Source organism: Eubalaena glacialis, chromosome 6, assembly GCF_028564815.1.
Source record: "Eubalaena glacialis isolate mEubGla1 chromosome 6, mEubGla1.1.hap2.+ XY, whole genome shotgun sequence".
Classification (NCBI taxonomy): domain Eukaryota; kingdom Metazoa; phylum Chordata; class Mammalia; order Artiodactyla; family Balaenidae; genus Eubalaena; species Eubalaena glacialis.
The window spans coordinates 56,905,761-56,925,122 of record NC_083721.1 but is presented as its reverse complement, the minus strand read 5'-3'; the positions used below and the strand labels follow the sequence as shown (position 1 = coordinate 56,925,122).

The window sequence follows — 19,362 nt, the reverse complement described above, 5'->3', positions numbered from 1 at the left end:
TGAAAAAGCTCTGTGTTTTTGAAAGACCTTTTCAGCCTTTCAGTTTACCATTTCAAAAAGGTCTTGAAGAATCCTCTAGGAAATTTTCTATATTTAGATTTTTTTAATCCTAAAAGAGAAATTTGCAATCTAATGACACATTTGGGTCAGAATATATTGTCCAAGAAAATGAAACTTCTTTACTATGTTTTATATTATAAACCTTCTTTAAAAAAAGTTTTATACTACACAAATTTATCTGCAACATGCTTAATAAGTATAAGCAATTGTGTTATATCTATAACTGCATATTATTTTAGAGTTATTTATTGGCAATACCCTTAAAAATGGCACAGCACAAATCATCCTTGTATATGTATGTGTGCATACATATCTTAAATTGTATTAATATTGCCAGATTTCTTTCTACCTTGAATTCTTAAGGGCCAAACAATTCTATATTTAATTAGACTACATTTTTACAACCTGAACTGAATCCTAATCTAGGATATCTTCTTCCAAAATTAATGAGGATTCTGTAGACACCAGGTTAGAGTTTCATTTTGTCCTTCATCCAGCTCTCTCACTGACTCAGGATGAGTAAGTAACTAGGGCAGATAATAATATTATAACTATTATTCTTCAGGTGGAAGTAAAAGTAATTAAAACTCACTTTTCATTTTATTTTAACCCAAGTGAAACATTCCTGAGCCAAATCTATAAGCAATATAACATTAGTTACTTCTCCTTATTCCTTGAGAATCATAATCTATGACTCATTTTCTACATACCTGGGAAAGTAGTCATCGGAGTACGTGTATATTTTATCTGAAAGATATTCAAAATAGACAAATTAAAAGAAATTTTGATGTACATGTCTTAAACCTTCTAGAGCACGCTCTGAGGGGAGCTTAGCCTCAATGTCAGTTAACATCTTTAATCAAGCCACTTGACCACCACTGTTTGAACTAGGGATAAGGAGATTCTCTGATTTGGACCAATCAGGTTCTCTCTTGGTAATCTGGAATGAAAACACGGTGCAGCTTGGCAGTAATGCAGAGCCCATCTGTGTGGCCATTTCATGCAGGGAAACACCAAGCGGAGTACACTGGAAACCTGTCCCTGCCTTTTCTGTGGTTCCAGTCTGTTGTGGGGCCTGGCTATACTCTCTGCCTTCAGGTTCCACGAAACACCTCTGCTTCCTTCTGACAGATTTCCCTCTTTGCCCTTGCTGGTTTGGATAGGCTTTTCTTCCTTATCAAGAAAAAAAAAAAGTCCCTAGAAGACACTTCTATTTATTTACTTATTTATCTAATCTTGGAGTGCCCATTATCATTTCTTGGTATGTGACAACAACATCATAAAAATGATGTTTAGGAAGTTCCTCTGGTCATGATTACATTTCACCCACATGGTAAAAATAGAGAGGTAAGGAGAGATAAGGGTTCTAGAGAGAAGAAATCCAGAAAAGGTTGGCAACACAGTCTCTAAAAGTAATCAAAACAGTAGAATGGCTTTTAAGGGAAACAGTATGCTGGTCTGCAAAAACCAGACTGACCAGAGATTTGATGTAAGATTGTAAAATCATGAAAAAAATATGGGTCAAATCTCCAAGTATCCACTGTTGAACCTTGGAGGTGGTGGTTCAAAGGCAAATGAAAGGAAGTATTTGTACTTCAAATTAAATATGTGTATTCAAAATTGGAAAAAAATAGTTTCAAGAAACTTTTAGGGAGGCAATAGTTAGAGGAAATTAAGAGAAATTCTGAGTTCAGTTTTAATAATTAAGATCAAAATTATGAAGAAGTATTACTGGTTAGCAATAAATTTTCTTTGAACTGAATAGTTGTATATAATATGATATTTATTATATTTTGATTGCATATTATTAAGCCTGGCATTAAATAAAAACCAAAATCTTGCAAAAGCTATCATAAGAAAGTAAAGCCCACTATTATCTAAGCCTCTGACAGTGACCCAGAGACAATAGCAATCAAATGGTGATCTTTCCGTTTTAACATTTGGAAAACACTGTGTGTTGGTAAGAAACTAACAAAAATGTTTCCCAATAATTGAGCAAGTCACCAAACAATTACAAAGACTATTTTTAGTTAGATTTATGTGGGACAAAGTTGTTATTCTCCAGAGAGGTCATTAACTCTTAGAGAAACATTATTAAATAATGTTTCAAACAAATTATTAAAATCACCACATTGGAGGGCGAAATGGATATGTCACGTGTCAATGTGTTTGGAAGAATTCTGTGAAGGACCAAATGTGGGAAGTTTTTGCAAAGCACAAACATCAAGCAGCTATGGGACCGAAAGGGATGAATCCCATTTGGGATCTGTCAGAAATATGTTTCTTCTAGCCCACAGTAAATGTCTTACCATGGACTGCATCTAAAAGATGCAGCTGTTTTCAACAACCTTCAAACTAGTTTTGTGAATATGAATGCAACATGGGTGTTGGGAGAAGCCTAGAGAACTCTACTGTTGCACGGTAGCCACAAGTTAATGGAAGCCCAGCAAAATCAGAAAGCTTGAGAAATGTAAAAAATATCAATAAGCATCGGAATAAAAATTAGTTAATATAGATTAGAAAATTGTTAACTGGAAAACATAAAGTATATATTGATTTCTTTTTATATGAAGTACATGTTTATACTCAGGTCATTAATTATTATTCAAATTTGTCTGGAATTAAAGTGCATACACAAGAATTTAGTCCACCTGTAGCCTGAGGTATCATGGAACAAATTCAGGGTTGGGAATCAGAAGACACTGGATTTGGGTACCAGCTCTTCAATGCATTTCATTGCAAATGAACATGAAAATCATTGTAAAACTCTGATCTTAGTTTATCAATAAAGTAGTGTTAATAATGCCTATATCATGGAGTAGATGTGGAAGATAAATGAAATAATTTATGTAAAAACATTTTAGAAAGTGACAAAGTTGGTTATCAATATTATATTTTCTAAATCCATATCCTGCAGCAAGCCACGTTTAATTGTGCTGATTTGAATTGCGAAGATTCTTCATTAAATGGATTAGCTGAAAAGTAGTTGATATAATTTAAATGCTATTTGAAAGATAAAAGAATTATAAGTAAAGCTTGATTTGAAATGAAATAATCAAATCTCACCTTTAGCAAGAAGATTTTCACCAATTGAGTAGTAAATTCAAAGAAAAGATAAAAACAAACAAAAAATAGTGACAGTACTTAAATAGAATTAAAAAAACTAGGTATGGAGTAAAAATGTTTCTCCAAACAGACCAATAGTTCTTAAAGATAATGTGGATTTTCCAATTGGAGGTGCTTAGAGTATGAATGATGGTGCCTGGAAAATACACTGCTGTAATATGTAAAAGGATAGTTCTATAGAAGGAAAAGGAAAATGTAGTTCAATGTATTAGCAGCAGAGAAAAGCAAATAAATAAATAAATACATAAAAGATTTAGACCAAAAAGCTTTGTGTGAAAATGGAAAGAGAAACAACTATATAAAGGCTACAATATAATAATGCGATGCTTAGGTGGAAGGAAAGGGAACTAAAACAATGTGAAGAAGGAGAAAATAAGTCATGGGTAAAGGATATTATACATCAAAACCAACTGTATTGAAGAAGCACCCTGAAAGGGAACCTTAAAAGTTCGAAGTCACCACATCACACTACTCTTAAAATTTAAATGTTTAATCTGGAGTGGGACAATCAGTACTTGCGTGGTTTTAGTTTTACAATACTTACCATAAGAAGTGTGATAGAATATGATCTCTTTCAATAGAGGTATACAGTCAAAGGTTTAGAGGTTACGGCAAAGGAGAAAGGTCAGCAAGCTCAGGCTCCCGAAAAGAGCTTGCTCTGTCATCAGGCCTTATAGGTTTATTTAAAAGTAAATGGCATGATTTAAAACCTACTTAAACATTTCAGTTATATTTAATAAAATCAAACACAGTTTTTATTTTATTATAAAGCAGTTATGTTTGCAAGACTCTGTGTGAGAAAAGCTGGGTGAGTTTTCATAATCCTCTCTTGTGATTCAGATATAAACACTGTGGTCAGGTTCATGGTTGAAAGGGTGTGAGCTAACATTTTCTTTTATGTTTTCCCCTTTATAGTGTTCACTCTTCCATGTGCGATACATAACAACAAGAAACAAGAACACATGGTTTAAACTCCATAATACAAATTTTATGATGCATTTTTAATGTGAAATATGTGCCATAATTTTCTAGCAAAGAGGAGATACACTGATAGGACTTTGATGTATGAGCGAACCGTGCAGTTCTTTATCCTTCTCAAAACAGAGAAGAAAGATTAGATAAAGAATATTTTGGGGACTTAAAGGAAGAAAAAGTGAATGCCTTCCTATCAGAAAAAGAAATAAATATAATCCTACTAAAGAACAGATTCGGACAAAGAATCACATAAAAATGAAAGATTTATTTTGGGGAAAGGGAGGACTCCATTTCAAAGCTTCTACTTAGCCCTGCTACACAAAACATCAAGGAGAGGCTTATCTTGTCTATCTGATTGAATGTGTAGATACTGCATTGTTGCTGGGATAGAGATTTTCTTTTATAAGCTATTTAATACACCTGCAAAACTTACTCACTGACTGTTTGACAAGGTGGAGTCATATCTTGCAAGTTTCTTAGCCACAAAGAATAGCACAAAGATGTAGAAATAAAAAGTTACATAAGGCCAGATGCAGGGGCATTGTGTACACAGACCAAGGGGCAGAAAAGCTGGCTAATATGATGCAATCTCTTCTAGTCTGTCTGTCCAGGAGAAACAAAGCAGTGAGGAGTCTTCAGGAGGACTGAAAAGGAGTCAAACAGTTTGCAGAGCTAATCCCAAATCCACTTGGAATCTCTGGGTGAGAAAGAAAGACAGTGCTGTTTGCTCATATGAGGTAGAAAGGATGGGTCATTAGTAATACTTGAGTGGTTGGGAATGGGCTGCAGAGAGAAAAAGGGGAGATGGGATAAGAACAAAGGGCCTTATTTGGCAACAACAAACACTGTTCCAAGGCTAATCTTAAATTTGCACATCTATAAAGTGCAAGACTCAGGGTAATGTGCTCCTCCTAAGGAGTAAAGATCGAGTAAAGTCTCAGTCTTTTTTTGTTTTTTTCTGGATCCATGAGCTCAGGGGTGAGCCTACCCATGACCCAACCCAAGTCCCGGTGGTGGAAGTGGGTGGTAACATAATTCCTAGCAGATTGCAGGTCTAGGGGATTGGAGGTGGGGTGGGGTGTGGGGGAAAGAGGGTGCCCTAAAAGGATGGGAAGGTGCACATGAGGGTATGAGATAACACTCCATCCCTATACTTGACCCAGTGCTGAAACTTGTGGCTCCCCTGCTGGACACTTCGTCCTGCCTGGAGTAGTCAGACAGAGTCTGTTGGACCTGGCTCAGACCTGGGTAAGGGCATAGTGTCTTTGGCTGGTGGGAGTGATGGCGCAGTGCAGCAGTGAGGGGCCTGAGCATCAGGGGGCTGTGGTGGAGACTGGAGCACGCTGGCTTGTCTCCACTCCCCTCTCTCTAGGTGTCCTTTTCTCCCCCTCCCACTGGCGTCTCTGTCTTTTTCACCATCCTTAGAAAGGGAGAGGCAGGGCTCTGCAGCAGGGCAATCCACTGGGCTCATATGCATCTGTAGTGCTTAAGATCACCATGAAGGAGTCGGCGAGGGTACAGAAGAGGGATGTGTTGGAGAAATCTTTAGCTCTTTCCTGCTCAGATAAATTAATTTGAGACAGACTAATATTTAGAACCAACTCCATGGAAGCCTACAGAAAACTCTCTAAAATGAACCTGTATGTGACTTGAACACAACCGTTATCACTAAAACTCAGGTTATTGTACAGACATGTTAAATAATAAAGAGATGGGGGCAGGAAATGGGATGAGAGCTGGAGAGGGCTTAGAGAGTTTAGGGACGGTGGGAGGGGTGAAGAAGCCAGAGAAACTAATGTTCACTGAAATAACAGACATTAAAATTAAATGAAGCCATAGTAAACCTCTGACAAACATTTGTGGAAGGAGCAAAAGAAGGAAGCACCAGGGCCACCAGGAACAGTGACGTGGGCTGTACCCTGTCCAGGACCCACCTACTAAACCCTCAGCACTGTGCTAAGGTATCTACATACTTCTCACAAGAACTCTATGGTCTAGATAGTATTTTCCACATTTTGTAGATAAGGAATCTGAAAGTCAGAGAAGTTACGTTCCTCAGACAAGTTCTCCCAGGTAGATATTGAAAACAGAGTTCTAATACAGGTCAGCTTGACTTCAAAAGCCATGATTTTAAAAACAATTGAGGGAACTGAAATTGATTTTTAAAAGTACATCAATAAATGTAATTCACAATTTCCTGTTTTTTTGAAGCGTTCTTTCCCACTCTGTTGATTTTAGGCAATAGAGTCAGGTATAGCATGCCTGGGTTTGTACAGTTAGAAAGAAGAAAAAAAAATCTGTCTTTGTAAAAAAAAAAAAGAAAGAAAAGCCTGCTTTTTTTTTAGTTAGGCAACTGTCTTTTAACAGTGGTCAACTAATCATCACAAGCAAATAACTCCTCCCAAAAGTTTGTATGGTAGCAAAACGGTATGAATATGGGTAAATAAATTACAATACACAAACAACCAAAAATGAGAATTGGAAAACCCATTCACCTTGTGTTGTAATAGACTGGTACAGCCAAATAGTTCTGGGCAGAAGTAATAGGTCAGTAAAATTAGACCAGCCCTGATCTTGATCACATTGATAAAAAGTGATTCTAAACATACATATTCACCACAATTCAATGCAATCATAGGGCTGAAGAAAAGGACTATTTAGGTTGAAAGTAAATAGGTCAAATTTGCTAAATAAAATTTAGGTTAAACAGTTGGGTTTACGTTAAACATAAAACCACTTGTTCCCTGGTCCCATACAAATCTCCACAGGATTTCAGCCAGAATCAAGGAAGAGTGAAGTACTCGCTCAGATAATTATTCTTGTCCTGGTTCCCACCTTAAATTATTTCATCTCTTACAGCTCTCAATTCACCTTTTACTAATTCAGGTGACAATATTATCTGCATTCATAAAATATTTTAATAAAAAAATTGAAATGTAGTCATCTTAAGCTATTATACAAAGAAAAGTGCTACTCAGCTCTCTTCTTTCTATAATGGAAGGAAACTTTTTAGAAGATGTCTGATGGGTCATCTTGCACTGACATATAAAGTTTGTTAGTCTGAAAAATATTTGAAAATAAAAAATAACTACTGAAATCATTGCTAATGAAAATGTGTTGCTTACCTGGAATTTCATCTTCGGCCTAGAAATGATATAATAGAGAGACTAAAAGAGTGTTGGGTTTCTGGCTGAGGACATTTGGTCAACAGTGTAAAAGTAGCATGTGCTGGTGGAAACTGTTTTAAACAGATAATTAGAAAAACTGAGCATTTATCCTTGATTTTGGTATTGAATAGATGTGAGACCTCAGCCATGTCACTTCATTTGCTAGTGTCTCTCATCTTTTTTTTTTTTTTCAAATCTGTATGAAAATAATGCCTTCTTCATACCTTACAATAGCGTTATCAACACTTAAGACACTCTTAAGCGGATCAAGGACTCTCTCTGGAATCTGACCATTGTTCTAATTTAGCTTCATGTACTTTTTCTTGGACACATGTATCTAACTTAGTTTTGTTAACTTTGCTTTATTTATTTTCATCTGTTTAAAGAAAATGTATTTACCTTTTCTTTTCTATTTGTTACCACTTAAATGTCTTGCCCCCAAGAGTTTTTTGGTTCTAGAATATTAAGAGCACTCCAAGAAATAGCTGAACTTTCATTCCTCCATTCGTCCATCATTGTATTCAGCATGCATACCTATGTTGAATGCCTACAGTGTGCAAATATTGTGCCACTTGATGGGCACCACACTAATTCAATCATGGCACAAGAGGGTGAAGGCCACGTGGTTAAAACTTCTGCTCAGCTTAATGGAAAGAAAAGCTGTCGGTGGCAGATCCTAGACCTTGAGAGCATTTGATAAAAAGCCCGTGGTTCAGTCTATTGCTTTTCCAGTTCCCTTCTGATCCCAACCAAGCCTGCTGCATTCTAGAGGTCCTGACTGATGCTGAGAAGTTTGAATAGACTTGAGTGGAACCTTAAAGACCTAGTCTTCACTCTTCTCATCACACACCAGAGGGAAACTTTACAGATGCTCCAGAATAGGCTACAATTTCATGAGTTGTTCAACTGGAGGAGGAAGATGGAAAAATACATTTTCCCAGGATAATCCCTTCCTACTATACCCTCTAGTAGAGATAAAGCTAAAATTGGGAGTCTGTTTACATTTCTAACATGATTATATGTTTAAATTAAGAGAACCCTCAGCGTGAAAAAAATGTACCAAATAGATTTTCTACAGATAAAAATATCTTACTGAATAACATTTCATAAAATCGTCTTATTCTGTAGGTTTTCCAGTGACTCAATCCCCACTCAAGCAGGTTTTATATGGCTATTTCTGAAAATGTCTTACCTTGTCGCTGCTTTTCCACATAGTGGGAAATGTTGAAGATAAGCGATATAGTCAGAGCTAAACCCAAGAAGGCTAGAATTGCCCAGACATAAAACTGGCATTCAGAGTTTTCTGTGAACAGAAGCAAACACACGCTTAATATAGTAGCTGCTTACTCATTTGTTTTGAACTAGGTATTCCCACAATTAAAACCACTGTGTTTATTCACAACAAAGGACAAATCTCTGTCAAGAAATTAGTTAGCATTGACAGCCAAAGGCTTTTTACAGATTTCAAAATGGGTATTCAAATTCCCGCCTAGGTAAAAGGAAGCAAGTGTCCCACATTCTTAGTAAAGATGAAATGGAAGACATTTTTAGTCTAGCTACTAAGATTTGACAAATAGTGACAGGTTATAAAAACTTTGGTTCAAAATTAAGAACTTCCAAATTATGCAGAGTCATAATAGGCTATACTTTTCCCCTTTCTTTAATCCTTTGTCTGTAGTCATATTGAATACATGCTTTCATTATTATGGAGAATCACTTATCACCTTCTATTAATCCCAGTACAGTAGGACACTGTGTGTTGGGATAAAACAATGATACTGGAATAATAGTAACCCAGTTTTGTCAAGACTGGCCATAAGGAGTTTTGTCATACTATTTAGAGCTCCATGAGCAGATAATGGAGGGTTGATTCTGCTCTTCCCCTCTGAGAAGGCCTCTTTTTTCATTCCTGAGCTGTAAAGGGGGTTTTGTGGGATATTGCCTGTCAGTTGCCCTTGATTATCTATGGCAATCTTTACACATATATGAGTGACTACTAAGATAATTAGCTTAATTACAAATATATTTGTAAATATATTATAAAATATGAGATATAGTTACATACATATATAAAATTCGGCTAATTATCTTAGTAGTCATGTACTCATGTAAATACTGACCCCAGAAAAATAACTTGTGATTGTATAATAATACTATATATTTATGTATTCAGTCAGTATGTCTTCTGTGCCAGGAACTATGCCCTATATTAGGGAATCAAAGGTAAAGAAAACAGAATCTTTGCCCTCAAGGAACTCTGTTTAGTTGGGGATGTGAATGTGTGAGCGCATAATTAGAAATGCAATGTGAAAATAGCTACAATAGAGATTATGTTCCTTCATAGTCCCAACTCTCTCTCTGTGACTGCCTGGAACATTTTAAGCCCTTTCAAAGAAATCCAAATACGTTAAACACACTAAGCAGAAGAGGCAAAATCTTAATAGGAGGGAAATTAGTTTTACTTCCCTAGCCTGTCTTTAAACCATCAAATAAAGACTCCCTAAATCCTGATGTTCTTTGTGTTGCTCTATTTTACTTATTTTCTGAATCTCAGATTTGACATTTGAGTTGTTAATTTTCTTTGAATTATTGCCATTGCAGTTGTTGTTGAACTGCCCTCTACGTATTTGAGTTGCTTTATTTATTTATTGGCATCATTTATTTTTAAATGAGCACAGTTAGGCAGAGTGGTGATTAAATATATAAAATATATATTTATTTATGATATAGATATACATATATGCATATAATTTGCATATCACTTATTCATCTATATATTGCTTTTGTTTGAACTAGTTTGTGTCTCTTTTAACACCAGAAACTCTGTCTACTAATGTCTGCTACCTCCTTAATTTTGTACCATGTAGTTAGATGTTCAAAATACTATATGCTCCACAGAGAATAGGACCATTTCTGCCTTCTACTCTGCTCTGCCAGACATATACTACAGGATTTATAAAAATTTTTCAAGAATTAATAAATGGGAAAAGTTAACTGATAATGGTAGTGAAATGAGTGGTTTCATTTTCTTTAAGGGAATTTTTATATTTCATAAAGTATAAGAAAACTGAGAAGACTTGAGCAGTCTTTTATCTTCTGCAATAGAGCTACCAATTAATTTAGTTAAAAACACTAACATTTGGAGGTGCCTAATTTATTCATCATGAACATAATCCCATAAATACTTATAGAATTCTATAATATAATAAACTATTTTAAATATATTAAAAATTCTAGTTATATGATACTGCATATATTTTTAGATTTGATTTTTATGTCTAATTGTTTATTTAAAAAACAAGTGCCTGCTGAGTATAAATTTTAAAAATTCCAACCACCAAATATAGAATAACATTTAAGGTCCTCTATTAAAACATAAATGGGACACTAATATTACACTTATTAGCCTTTTTAAAAAAACTTACCACTGTGTTTGGGGGATTTTTACCATGTTAGTATGTTATTTTTAGTGGTTGCATAGAATTTCATAGTGTTACTGTAATATAATTTATATACCCAATTCTCTAAGATGGACATTCTGATTTTTAAAACATTTTTCTTACAAACAATAACGCAAGAAACTCCATTGGATAGACATTTTCCATGTATGTGAACTTATCTGGAGAAAGGTTCCTGGGAGTAAAATTTCTGGGTTAAAGCAAATTTTCAAGGCAAACTTTCAGAGCTCGATTGTTCCCCACCTCCTGTTGATAATAACCCCTTTCAGGTGGTTGATTTGACTATCATGGTGAACAATCGGGCCAGCAAGCTGTCTCACTTGCCAGATGGGTCTCAGTTTCCCTCTTTGCTGTCACAATATAGGGTTATTAATTTCTGATTTCTGTTATTAAAGTAATGATTAAATTAATGATTCTATTATTAAAGAGTTTTCTTCTTTTCTTTTCCTTGTGTATGTCCCTTAAGGACCCACAGTCTAGATACAGTTCTAAGTTCATTCACATTTTAAAGCAATTTGAGTACACACACTATATTTTCTATTGTGGTATGTTACAACTACCATTTTAGGTTATTCACTCAGCCAAATGTAGACTCTCATCACTCACCCTCTACAGTCAGTGTTTGGTGACACTGAAATAAATGAACTTTAATTGCTACAAAGAGGCCAGACTTATTATACACATCATGCATGTTCAAAGTTAAAAACAATTAGTAAACTCAGATAAGCAAAACAAAAAGATAAGAATCAACTCTAACCCTACTATCAAGAGACAATCACCGTGAACACCTTGGTTAATACACTTCCAAACTTATTATTATTTTCTGTGTAGAAGTTGTTATGGTCGGAGGCATAGGATTTAGTTATACTGACTATACTGTTATTTACATTTCCCCTGATAACTTTATAGCATGCGTCTTTTCCTATAAGCAAAATATTCTTCCATTTCTTTTAGCTGCCATCTATTCCACTGTATGGATTTTCCATAATTTATTTAATCAATCCCTTATTGTTAGACATTTAAGTTGCTTCTAATTTTTAGTTATATAAGAAATCTTGTGATGACTAGTTTTAGCTAAAACTATACACCCAACCTTAATTTTTTTTAAGGTAAAAATTCCTGAAGGTGAATTGCTGGATCAAAGGACATGCACATCTCAAAGAATTTTGGTGTCTTGAAGGCCAATATCTTAAAACACAATACTAAGCAGACCCTGCTCAGGTCAATTTGGCCTCTGTTCCTATTAGTTCAGTTGGCTCTGACTTTATGTTTATGGCTCTTTCCATCAATCCTTGCTCCATCAAACACCACTCTTAACCCAGCTACTGTCTTTACACACACGATCCCCATACACTCTTCTCTTCCATGGTTTCTGGAGAAAGTTGTCCCTTTGTTTTTTCTTTGGAGCCTGTGACATAGGTCCTTCAGGAGAAGGTACCTGCTCCTATCTCTGCCCTAAACATAGAGGATGTAACACTTTTCTTTCCTTACCATGAGTAATTTCCACAAAATGTTACTTTAAGTTTCCTGCCTGTCTTTTAGGACTTACCTACTATACCCACCCAATAATACACCGTGCTCCAATCATTCTGAAGCACTTGCAATTTTCAGTAGATACCATACTTAACATTTCATGCCTTTATGTCTGTATATTTCCCCCTTTTCCTGAAATACTTTCCCCCTTGGCTAGCTGACAAACTCCTAGCCATCCTTCAAAAGTACCTTCTTTCTGAAGGACTCACTCACTAGACTGTGAGCTACCCAAAGGACAGAAAGAATGATTTATTGATCTTTATCTTCATTCTTTAATTTCCTCATTGTACCTATTGTTATGGGTATTCATTAAGACATATAATGAAATTTGTAGAATAGCGTTTCTCACTAATAGATGCTCAATAAATGGTAGCTATTGTTATTATTATTATCTTACTACTAGTAAGACTCCCACTATTATTTCTGCAACCTATTCAGCACAAAGTAGGTGCTCACTAAACATGTGCCAACTAAGTAAATGAAGAGTGGATGAAGAAGGATAAATGTAATAACCAGGGCCAACAGAAAGGTTCTGATCAAGTATGACATCTAGACACATCCGTAACCCAGGAAAAGACCAAGTGAAGATTCTGCTACATTTGTCTCTAGTACTATTGAGAAAGGACCTATCTATCTCCCAGTGGCTGGGAAACAGATCCCTGTGAGAAGAGTACTCGCTGTAGCTTTGGTGAAACTACTCATCAACCACAACCTAATTCTCTCTGCCCAAAATCTATATTGCCAAAAAAATCTAATGATTATTATTTGTTTCCTAGGAAACTTGATACAAGGAAGTTGGAGCTAACAGCTAGCTATCTGATTAGATTTATAGGGGTGGTAACAACTATAAAGGTAAAATTTTATTTTCTTGTTTAGAAAATCAGTTTCTGAGAAGTTTGATTAGTGTCATTAAAATCTCCAGAAAAAGAAATTTAGAAAATACCACTAGCTGAGCTAAGCTGTGAACTCTATTGCAACTCTAGGACATATATGCTTGCATAAAACTGGGATGCTTGCATAAAACGTAAGAGTCAGGGTGAGTAGAAACAATCTCTTCACAGACCACATAATAATTTTGAGAAGCATGAAATGGGGATGTGTTTCCATTCTCTTTTCTTCAACCTTTACCTTAAAGACCTAATATGTTTGTTTTTACGTATTAAATGCACACTCTCCTACCATGAGAACAGAAAAATGGATGCTTTCATATATGCTGACAACATGGTTCTACCTGCATAAACCAAGAGTAACCTCATGAAATTGTTGTTTTGTCTAGCCATTGTCAGAGAGAGAATGACTGAAGATTAACTACTGCACTTAAAACTCAAATTATTGTTTTTGGCAGGTGTTCTTTATTATTTCCTTTTATTTTCAGCCTAGAAATTATATACCATAATATAAAGTAGTATAGTATAACTTATCTAAGAACACAACACATTGACCAAAAAGCTGCACTGCTTAAAATTAAGAATTTGATGGATGTTTTGATAACTTACCTTTAGCCAAATTCGGTGACTTGTAACCTTGCTTTAGAAATAGTCCAGTCTAGAATTATTGCATCAAATCCCCATGACATATTTTAGGAATTTGTTCATTCATTTATACACATGCTTAAAGGGTGCAAAACTGATTTTGGAAGGAGATTTTTGACCCTCCCTGTAGGTTTTCCCTGGATCAACCTCTGAATGGTGGCTTCGATGATTTCTATACTGGGACATGTGTCAGTTATGTTCCCAAGATTTCTTAAGAGAATATCAAACTTGCTTCCATCTCAGCTGATGACCTGCCTAAAATAGCAACAGAGAACTAAACTTCAGGTTGTAGTCAGAAAATAAAAATTAACTCTCTGTTGCTCTTTTTGTTCTCTTCCATTTCTACGTTTTCTGTCCTTGTTATCAGAGCAAAATAAAACTCATTTTAAGAAAAAGAACCAACTGTACGAAACTTGCTGTTGAATTTATTAATTATAGAGATGCTATGGACTAGAAGATATTGTTTAATACATCACTTGGTATCAGGTATAAGAAGCTGAGGATCTCCTCAAGAACAGGTACATTTTTACTCTTATAATCCATGTGAATATTGTCACTGGTCATCTGTCTGGCCTTGTGTATCATCTGACACACACTCTATCTTAACTAAATCTCTAGGAATTATATGCTACTCATATTTGTGAACTAATCGTACACCTTGCTCCTTATTTTCTCTTTGTGTTGATTTATTTGGTTGTCCTTTATACTGTTCTGTGTACTTCTAATACCACTCTTTCTGGGGGAAGGGTAAGAGAGCAAATAAATACATAGAAAATTATAACAAACCTCTAGAATTTATTACCCTTGGGAGAACTAATAAAATCAATCTCCTTCGTACTTAGTTTTTTTTCCATTTCTCACAGCACCTAGTATTTAGTATATACTGTGGTTTGGGTAAATAAAATATAGCACAGTATAAAAAGGTGTACTTCAGGGCTTCCCTGGTGGTCCAGTGGTTAAGAATCCACCTTCCAATGCAGGGGACGCCGGTTCAATCCCTGGTCAAGGAACTAAGATCCCACATGCCGTGGGACAACTAAGCCTGTGCACCGCAACTACTGAGCCTGCGCACTCTAGAGCCCTTGCACCACAACTAGAGAGAAGCCCGCGTGCTACAATGAAAGATCTCTCGTGCCGCAGTGAAGATCCCGCATGCCACAACTAAGACCTGACACAGCCAAATAAATAAATAAATATTAAAAAATAAAAAGGTGTACTTCAAGGCAGTAAGCAGAAAGCCCTAATTTCATTTTAAAAATTACACTAATTCTAGCTAGAAATTATCCTATCATTCGCAAAAATTATATTTAAATTAGAAATTTTCCTTTCTCCTTTTTAATTAAAGGGTGCACTGAAAAGTTGTATTAATCCATTAATTGCTACAAGAAGATAATTTTTCTCTCAGCTACAAAGAAATAACCAAACCAATATCACAAGACTACACTTAAAAGGCTTTAGGAAAGTCCTAATAATTTTCATGAAATACGTCAGCAACTCCAAGGTAAGAACATGGACCACACTGCACATTCCTTTAGGGCTGGGTTTTGTCTTTGCTGTAACAGTAAATTTGTTTTACATAATCAATTGGAGGCCTTTTAAAACACAGGCTAAATTCTAACGTGTGGGGTTTGGTTTAGCATGGTCTCCAGTTTTCCTCTCTTTTTAGGAGTCTATGATTCCTTTCTAACCCTTCTGCTTTGCAAGATATTTTTCTTTTGTAATGTGATCTGAGTTACAAATAGGAAGATTTTCATTTAGAAGCTTTGTATTTCATCACATTCTTGGTATCTTTCATAATTTTTTGATTGACAACAATAAATGCCCCCATTTTGATAAATGAAACAAAACACACAGAGATAAGAAGATATTGAATAGCTAAATGATGGAGACTTTCAACTTGAATGGTAGATTTGTGTAAATGTTCACATACACACACTCACACACATACTTTGTACCTCCCCTTACCCAGTTACTTTCCATATGTAGTATGGAAAGTACTCTAGCCCCATGTGGGTATCTATTCAATACAGACAGTTCCTCTTATAATAGTGCGTGTGCAAAGTGCCTAAAAATTCTTGCCCGACAAATGCAATCTTTAGTATCATTATTCATTAATTGCAATTACTTTCATTTACATAGCTTTTATCAATTTAAAAAGAACTCCTACACAATTTTAATTTAACTATTTATACTGTTAAAAAGCCAAAAGCATCGGGAAGTTGTTAGTGAGGCAATGACAGCTAGGAAAACCATGATTTAAGTTTCTAAACAGCTTTCAACTACCAGGGGCTAATAGTAGTAGATTTAATTATAAGACCTCTGACTCATTTAAAGCCAAAAGTTCTTGGCAGGCGCTGTCTTTGGAATTCACAATTACATATACTCTGGAAGGAAACCCAGCTAAGCAAATGTAATGTCTTTCTGCTGGCAGGTTTGATTCATACAGGAGCCTTTACTTAAACAATTAACAATAGAAAAGCAATACATATAATGCCTTAATTGTTTCTCCTTCAGAGGATCTGTAACTGAGACAAGTGTGTGAGTTTATAGTATATAGGATATGGCTTCCCTTGATGGTTTCTCTTTCTTGGCTTGTAAACTCTCTCAGAGCAGTGACCATCTCTTCTTTGCATTCCATGAAGGTGTATATGTATTTTAGGCACCCTAGAAAGTTCAACATGAAAGTTCTGATATTACAATCCCCATGGATTCTACTCATAAAATGAATGTTTCCTACTGTGGTGATCGTTTGGTGTCAAACTAGGCACATTCTTGATGACCCTTTGATGTGGCATGTTGTCACTGTACACACAGCCTCTGCCACCACTATCCATCCCCATCATCCCATCAGTAAAAGGCATTAGAGTCGTGGACTAATCACTGGAAGAGATTCTCAAATCTAGTCCCAGGCTTTCAAGTAAATAAGATACTGTTTTTAACGCAAAATGTGAAAACTGCCAAATTTAAATGAGTGTCTATTATGAATAGAAGGTTATTTGAGAAGTGAATGATATATGTCAGGGAGGAGCCATGATGGGGAGAGGGACAATGGAAATATGAAGCTTGGAACGTCTGTTTTCAAACAGTGTAGGGAAAGAGGAGCGTAGTCATTTACTAGCTGTGTGACTTTCTGCAAAACACTGACCCTCACACTAAGCCAGCTGTAAAACTGGAGTTCAGATCCCCATCTGTGTGACAGGAAGGTCCCCTCTTTCTAGTACATCACGATTCCTCTTAACCAATGCTTGCTGAATTTAACGGAGGAAAGTGGACATACGGGAGTGAGATGGAGGGTAGATTTTAAGACAGTATGTTATGATTCCTCCAGTACTAGACTCTGTCTCTTTCATAATTAAACTTGGAATTGGTAAACTTGGGAAATGCTATTGGGATTGAAGTGCTGCCAAAATCCCTGCTGTAGACAAACCTCTCTTTATCTGTGTGTAGCTGCTCCATTTTGTATATGTACTTATTGTTTCCTATTGGAGAAGCACCTTGGTAAGAGCCTCTGAAGATGGCATGGGTGTGTGGCAACTTTCATCCAACAAAATACTGTAACTACTACGTTTCTTTAATGTTTTAAGAAGGCCTGTCAATTTTTTCTCTCTTCTTTTAAATTCAGGAATGCTGAATAAATTAAATGAAAAAAAACAATGCCTGGAAAAGAGTTCAGTATTTATTTATGTATTATTAACTAGCAATTTGTGGATATTTATTTCTTACAGCTGTGACCTTTAAGTGGCAATCATTCCTGGGTCAAGTTTTCTTGAAATCGCCTGTCAAATGTTACCTAAATTAAATGATGAAACACTCTCTTTGACCTATTTTTAATTTAAAGAACATCTGAGTTTAAAAGATGATTCATAAATCAGTCCTATCTAGTCTCTAAAAGACAGGCCTTCATTGTTCTCGAAAGGTGATTGAGGATCACGGGAAGAGAAAAGTGAGAAAAGACAATGAAAATCCTTTTTTTTTGAAAAACAGCGATGTGTAACTAAATTGTGAATCATTGTTTAAACTAAATTAATGGTAGCCCAAAGGAGTTGTTTTTGCCTTTGATTTAGCTAATATTGATTTTATGTGAATGCAGAAACACAGTAGAAAGTATGATGCTGGCACATTTATTGATGCAGTGACTACAAGGCATATAGGTAGGAGAAAAGGAAAGACTTGGGTTTTTCTTTTCATACATTGTTTTACTCAACTAGGAATAATCTCACTTTTCCATTGTGTTCACACTTATTTTCTTTTTTACTTCACCTATCTAATGTAAAAAATACTATAATCTGAGTCTCTCCTATCACATTAAGGATTTTTGGTTTTTGGTTTTGTTTCTTGGCTTTTAAGATCTATGAGGCTTTAATGGCAAATACTGTGTACATTTTATCTCTTCTGTGGAACCGTAGGTCTTAACTGACAATGGAGGAGCTCCTGTATAACACCTGAAGGGATCTAAACATAAACTATGAAATACTGTGAAGGAAATCTTATCATCCTTTCCAAATTTAAAATTAATTAATGAGAAATAGTTGAACATCATATTCACTGCCTTCGGCCTTCCCACCCTTGCCAAGTTCCCCATGACTATCAGCTCATAGCAATTGTTCATAGTATTGCTAAGTCCATTTCTTGCAGGGCACTAGCTAAACCGGAACAATTGTTTTTGTTCTTTGCTAATATATGTACCTGGAAAAGATAAAGAGAATTGTGAAAACCATACATCAGTTTATGTTCCCTGTGTGATTAATCCAATCAATCAGTTTTAAAATCCATCGAACAAAACACTGGGAAACAAATTCACAGAAATTAAAATATCTATTATCTTTATAAATGGCTTATACATATTGATATTAAAAGTACTATTAGCACAATTATAAGCAAAAATGTAATTAGACAATTCACAAATGACAGAATTATAAACATTTTAAAAACCCATGCAAAAATTTTCATCCTCATTATAATCAAAGTAAAACATATTAAACAATTGGTTAGCATGTTGTGCTTATCAAATTAGTAAAGATTTTTTAAAATGAGACCAGCTTGTTAAGGAGAAACACTCTAGGATGAGAGTGAATTGGCACCAGCCTTGGAAAAGCAATTTGGCAATAATGAGACTTAAAATGTTCATAACTTCTTATTCATTAATTCCATGTCTAGAAATCTTTCCTAAGAAAATAACCCTTAATATAGAAAAAGCTATAGAGTTGTTCATCTTTCTGTCATTTAAAATATAAAAAGACTGTATACAACATTAACGTCTACCAATAAACAACTAAGTAAACTAAAACACAAAAGATGTCACTTTGTGCATTCATGTAAAACAACTAAGCAGAAGTTATCATAAAGATGGAGATGGTTATAATGTTGGTGAAAAAAGCTGAACATATGATTTTATTTACATTATTATTTCAGTTATGAAAAGCAAACCATGAAGATATATAGAAGCAAAAGTTGGAAGGAAATACAACATAATATCTTATTTTCCTAAGGTGATGAAAACTATGTAAATTT

At 35.2% G+C, this 19,362-nt stretch overlaps 1 protein-coding gene across 1 annotated transcript in view; it reads right to left on the bottom strand.

Moving 5' to 3' along the window:
• Positions 1-16,691, bottom strand: part of LOC133092968 (T-cell receptor-associated transmembrane adapter 1) — a 30,279-nt gene extending 13,588 nt beyond the window's left edge. Inside the window, exons 1-3 of the mRNA XM_061192722.1 lie at positions 16,589-16,691; positions 8,521-8,631; positions 771-807 (exon numbers count right to left, since the gene is read on the bottom strand). Of these exons, the coding sequence (XP_061048705.1) occupies positions 771-807; positions 8,521-8,631; positions 16,589-16,691 (251 nt within the window). The remainder of the gene's footprint in view (positions 1-770; positions 808-8,520; positions 8,632-16,588) is intronic.
• Between the last annotated feature and the right edge of the window lie 2,671 nt (positions 16,692-19,362).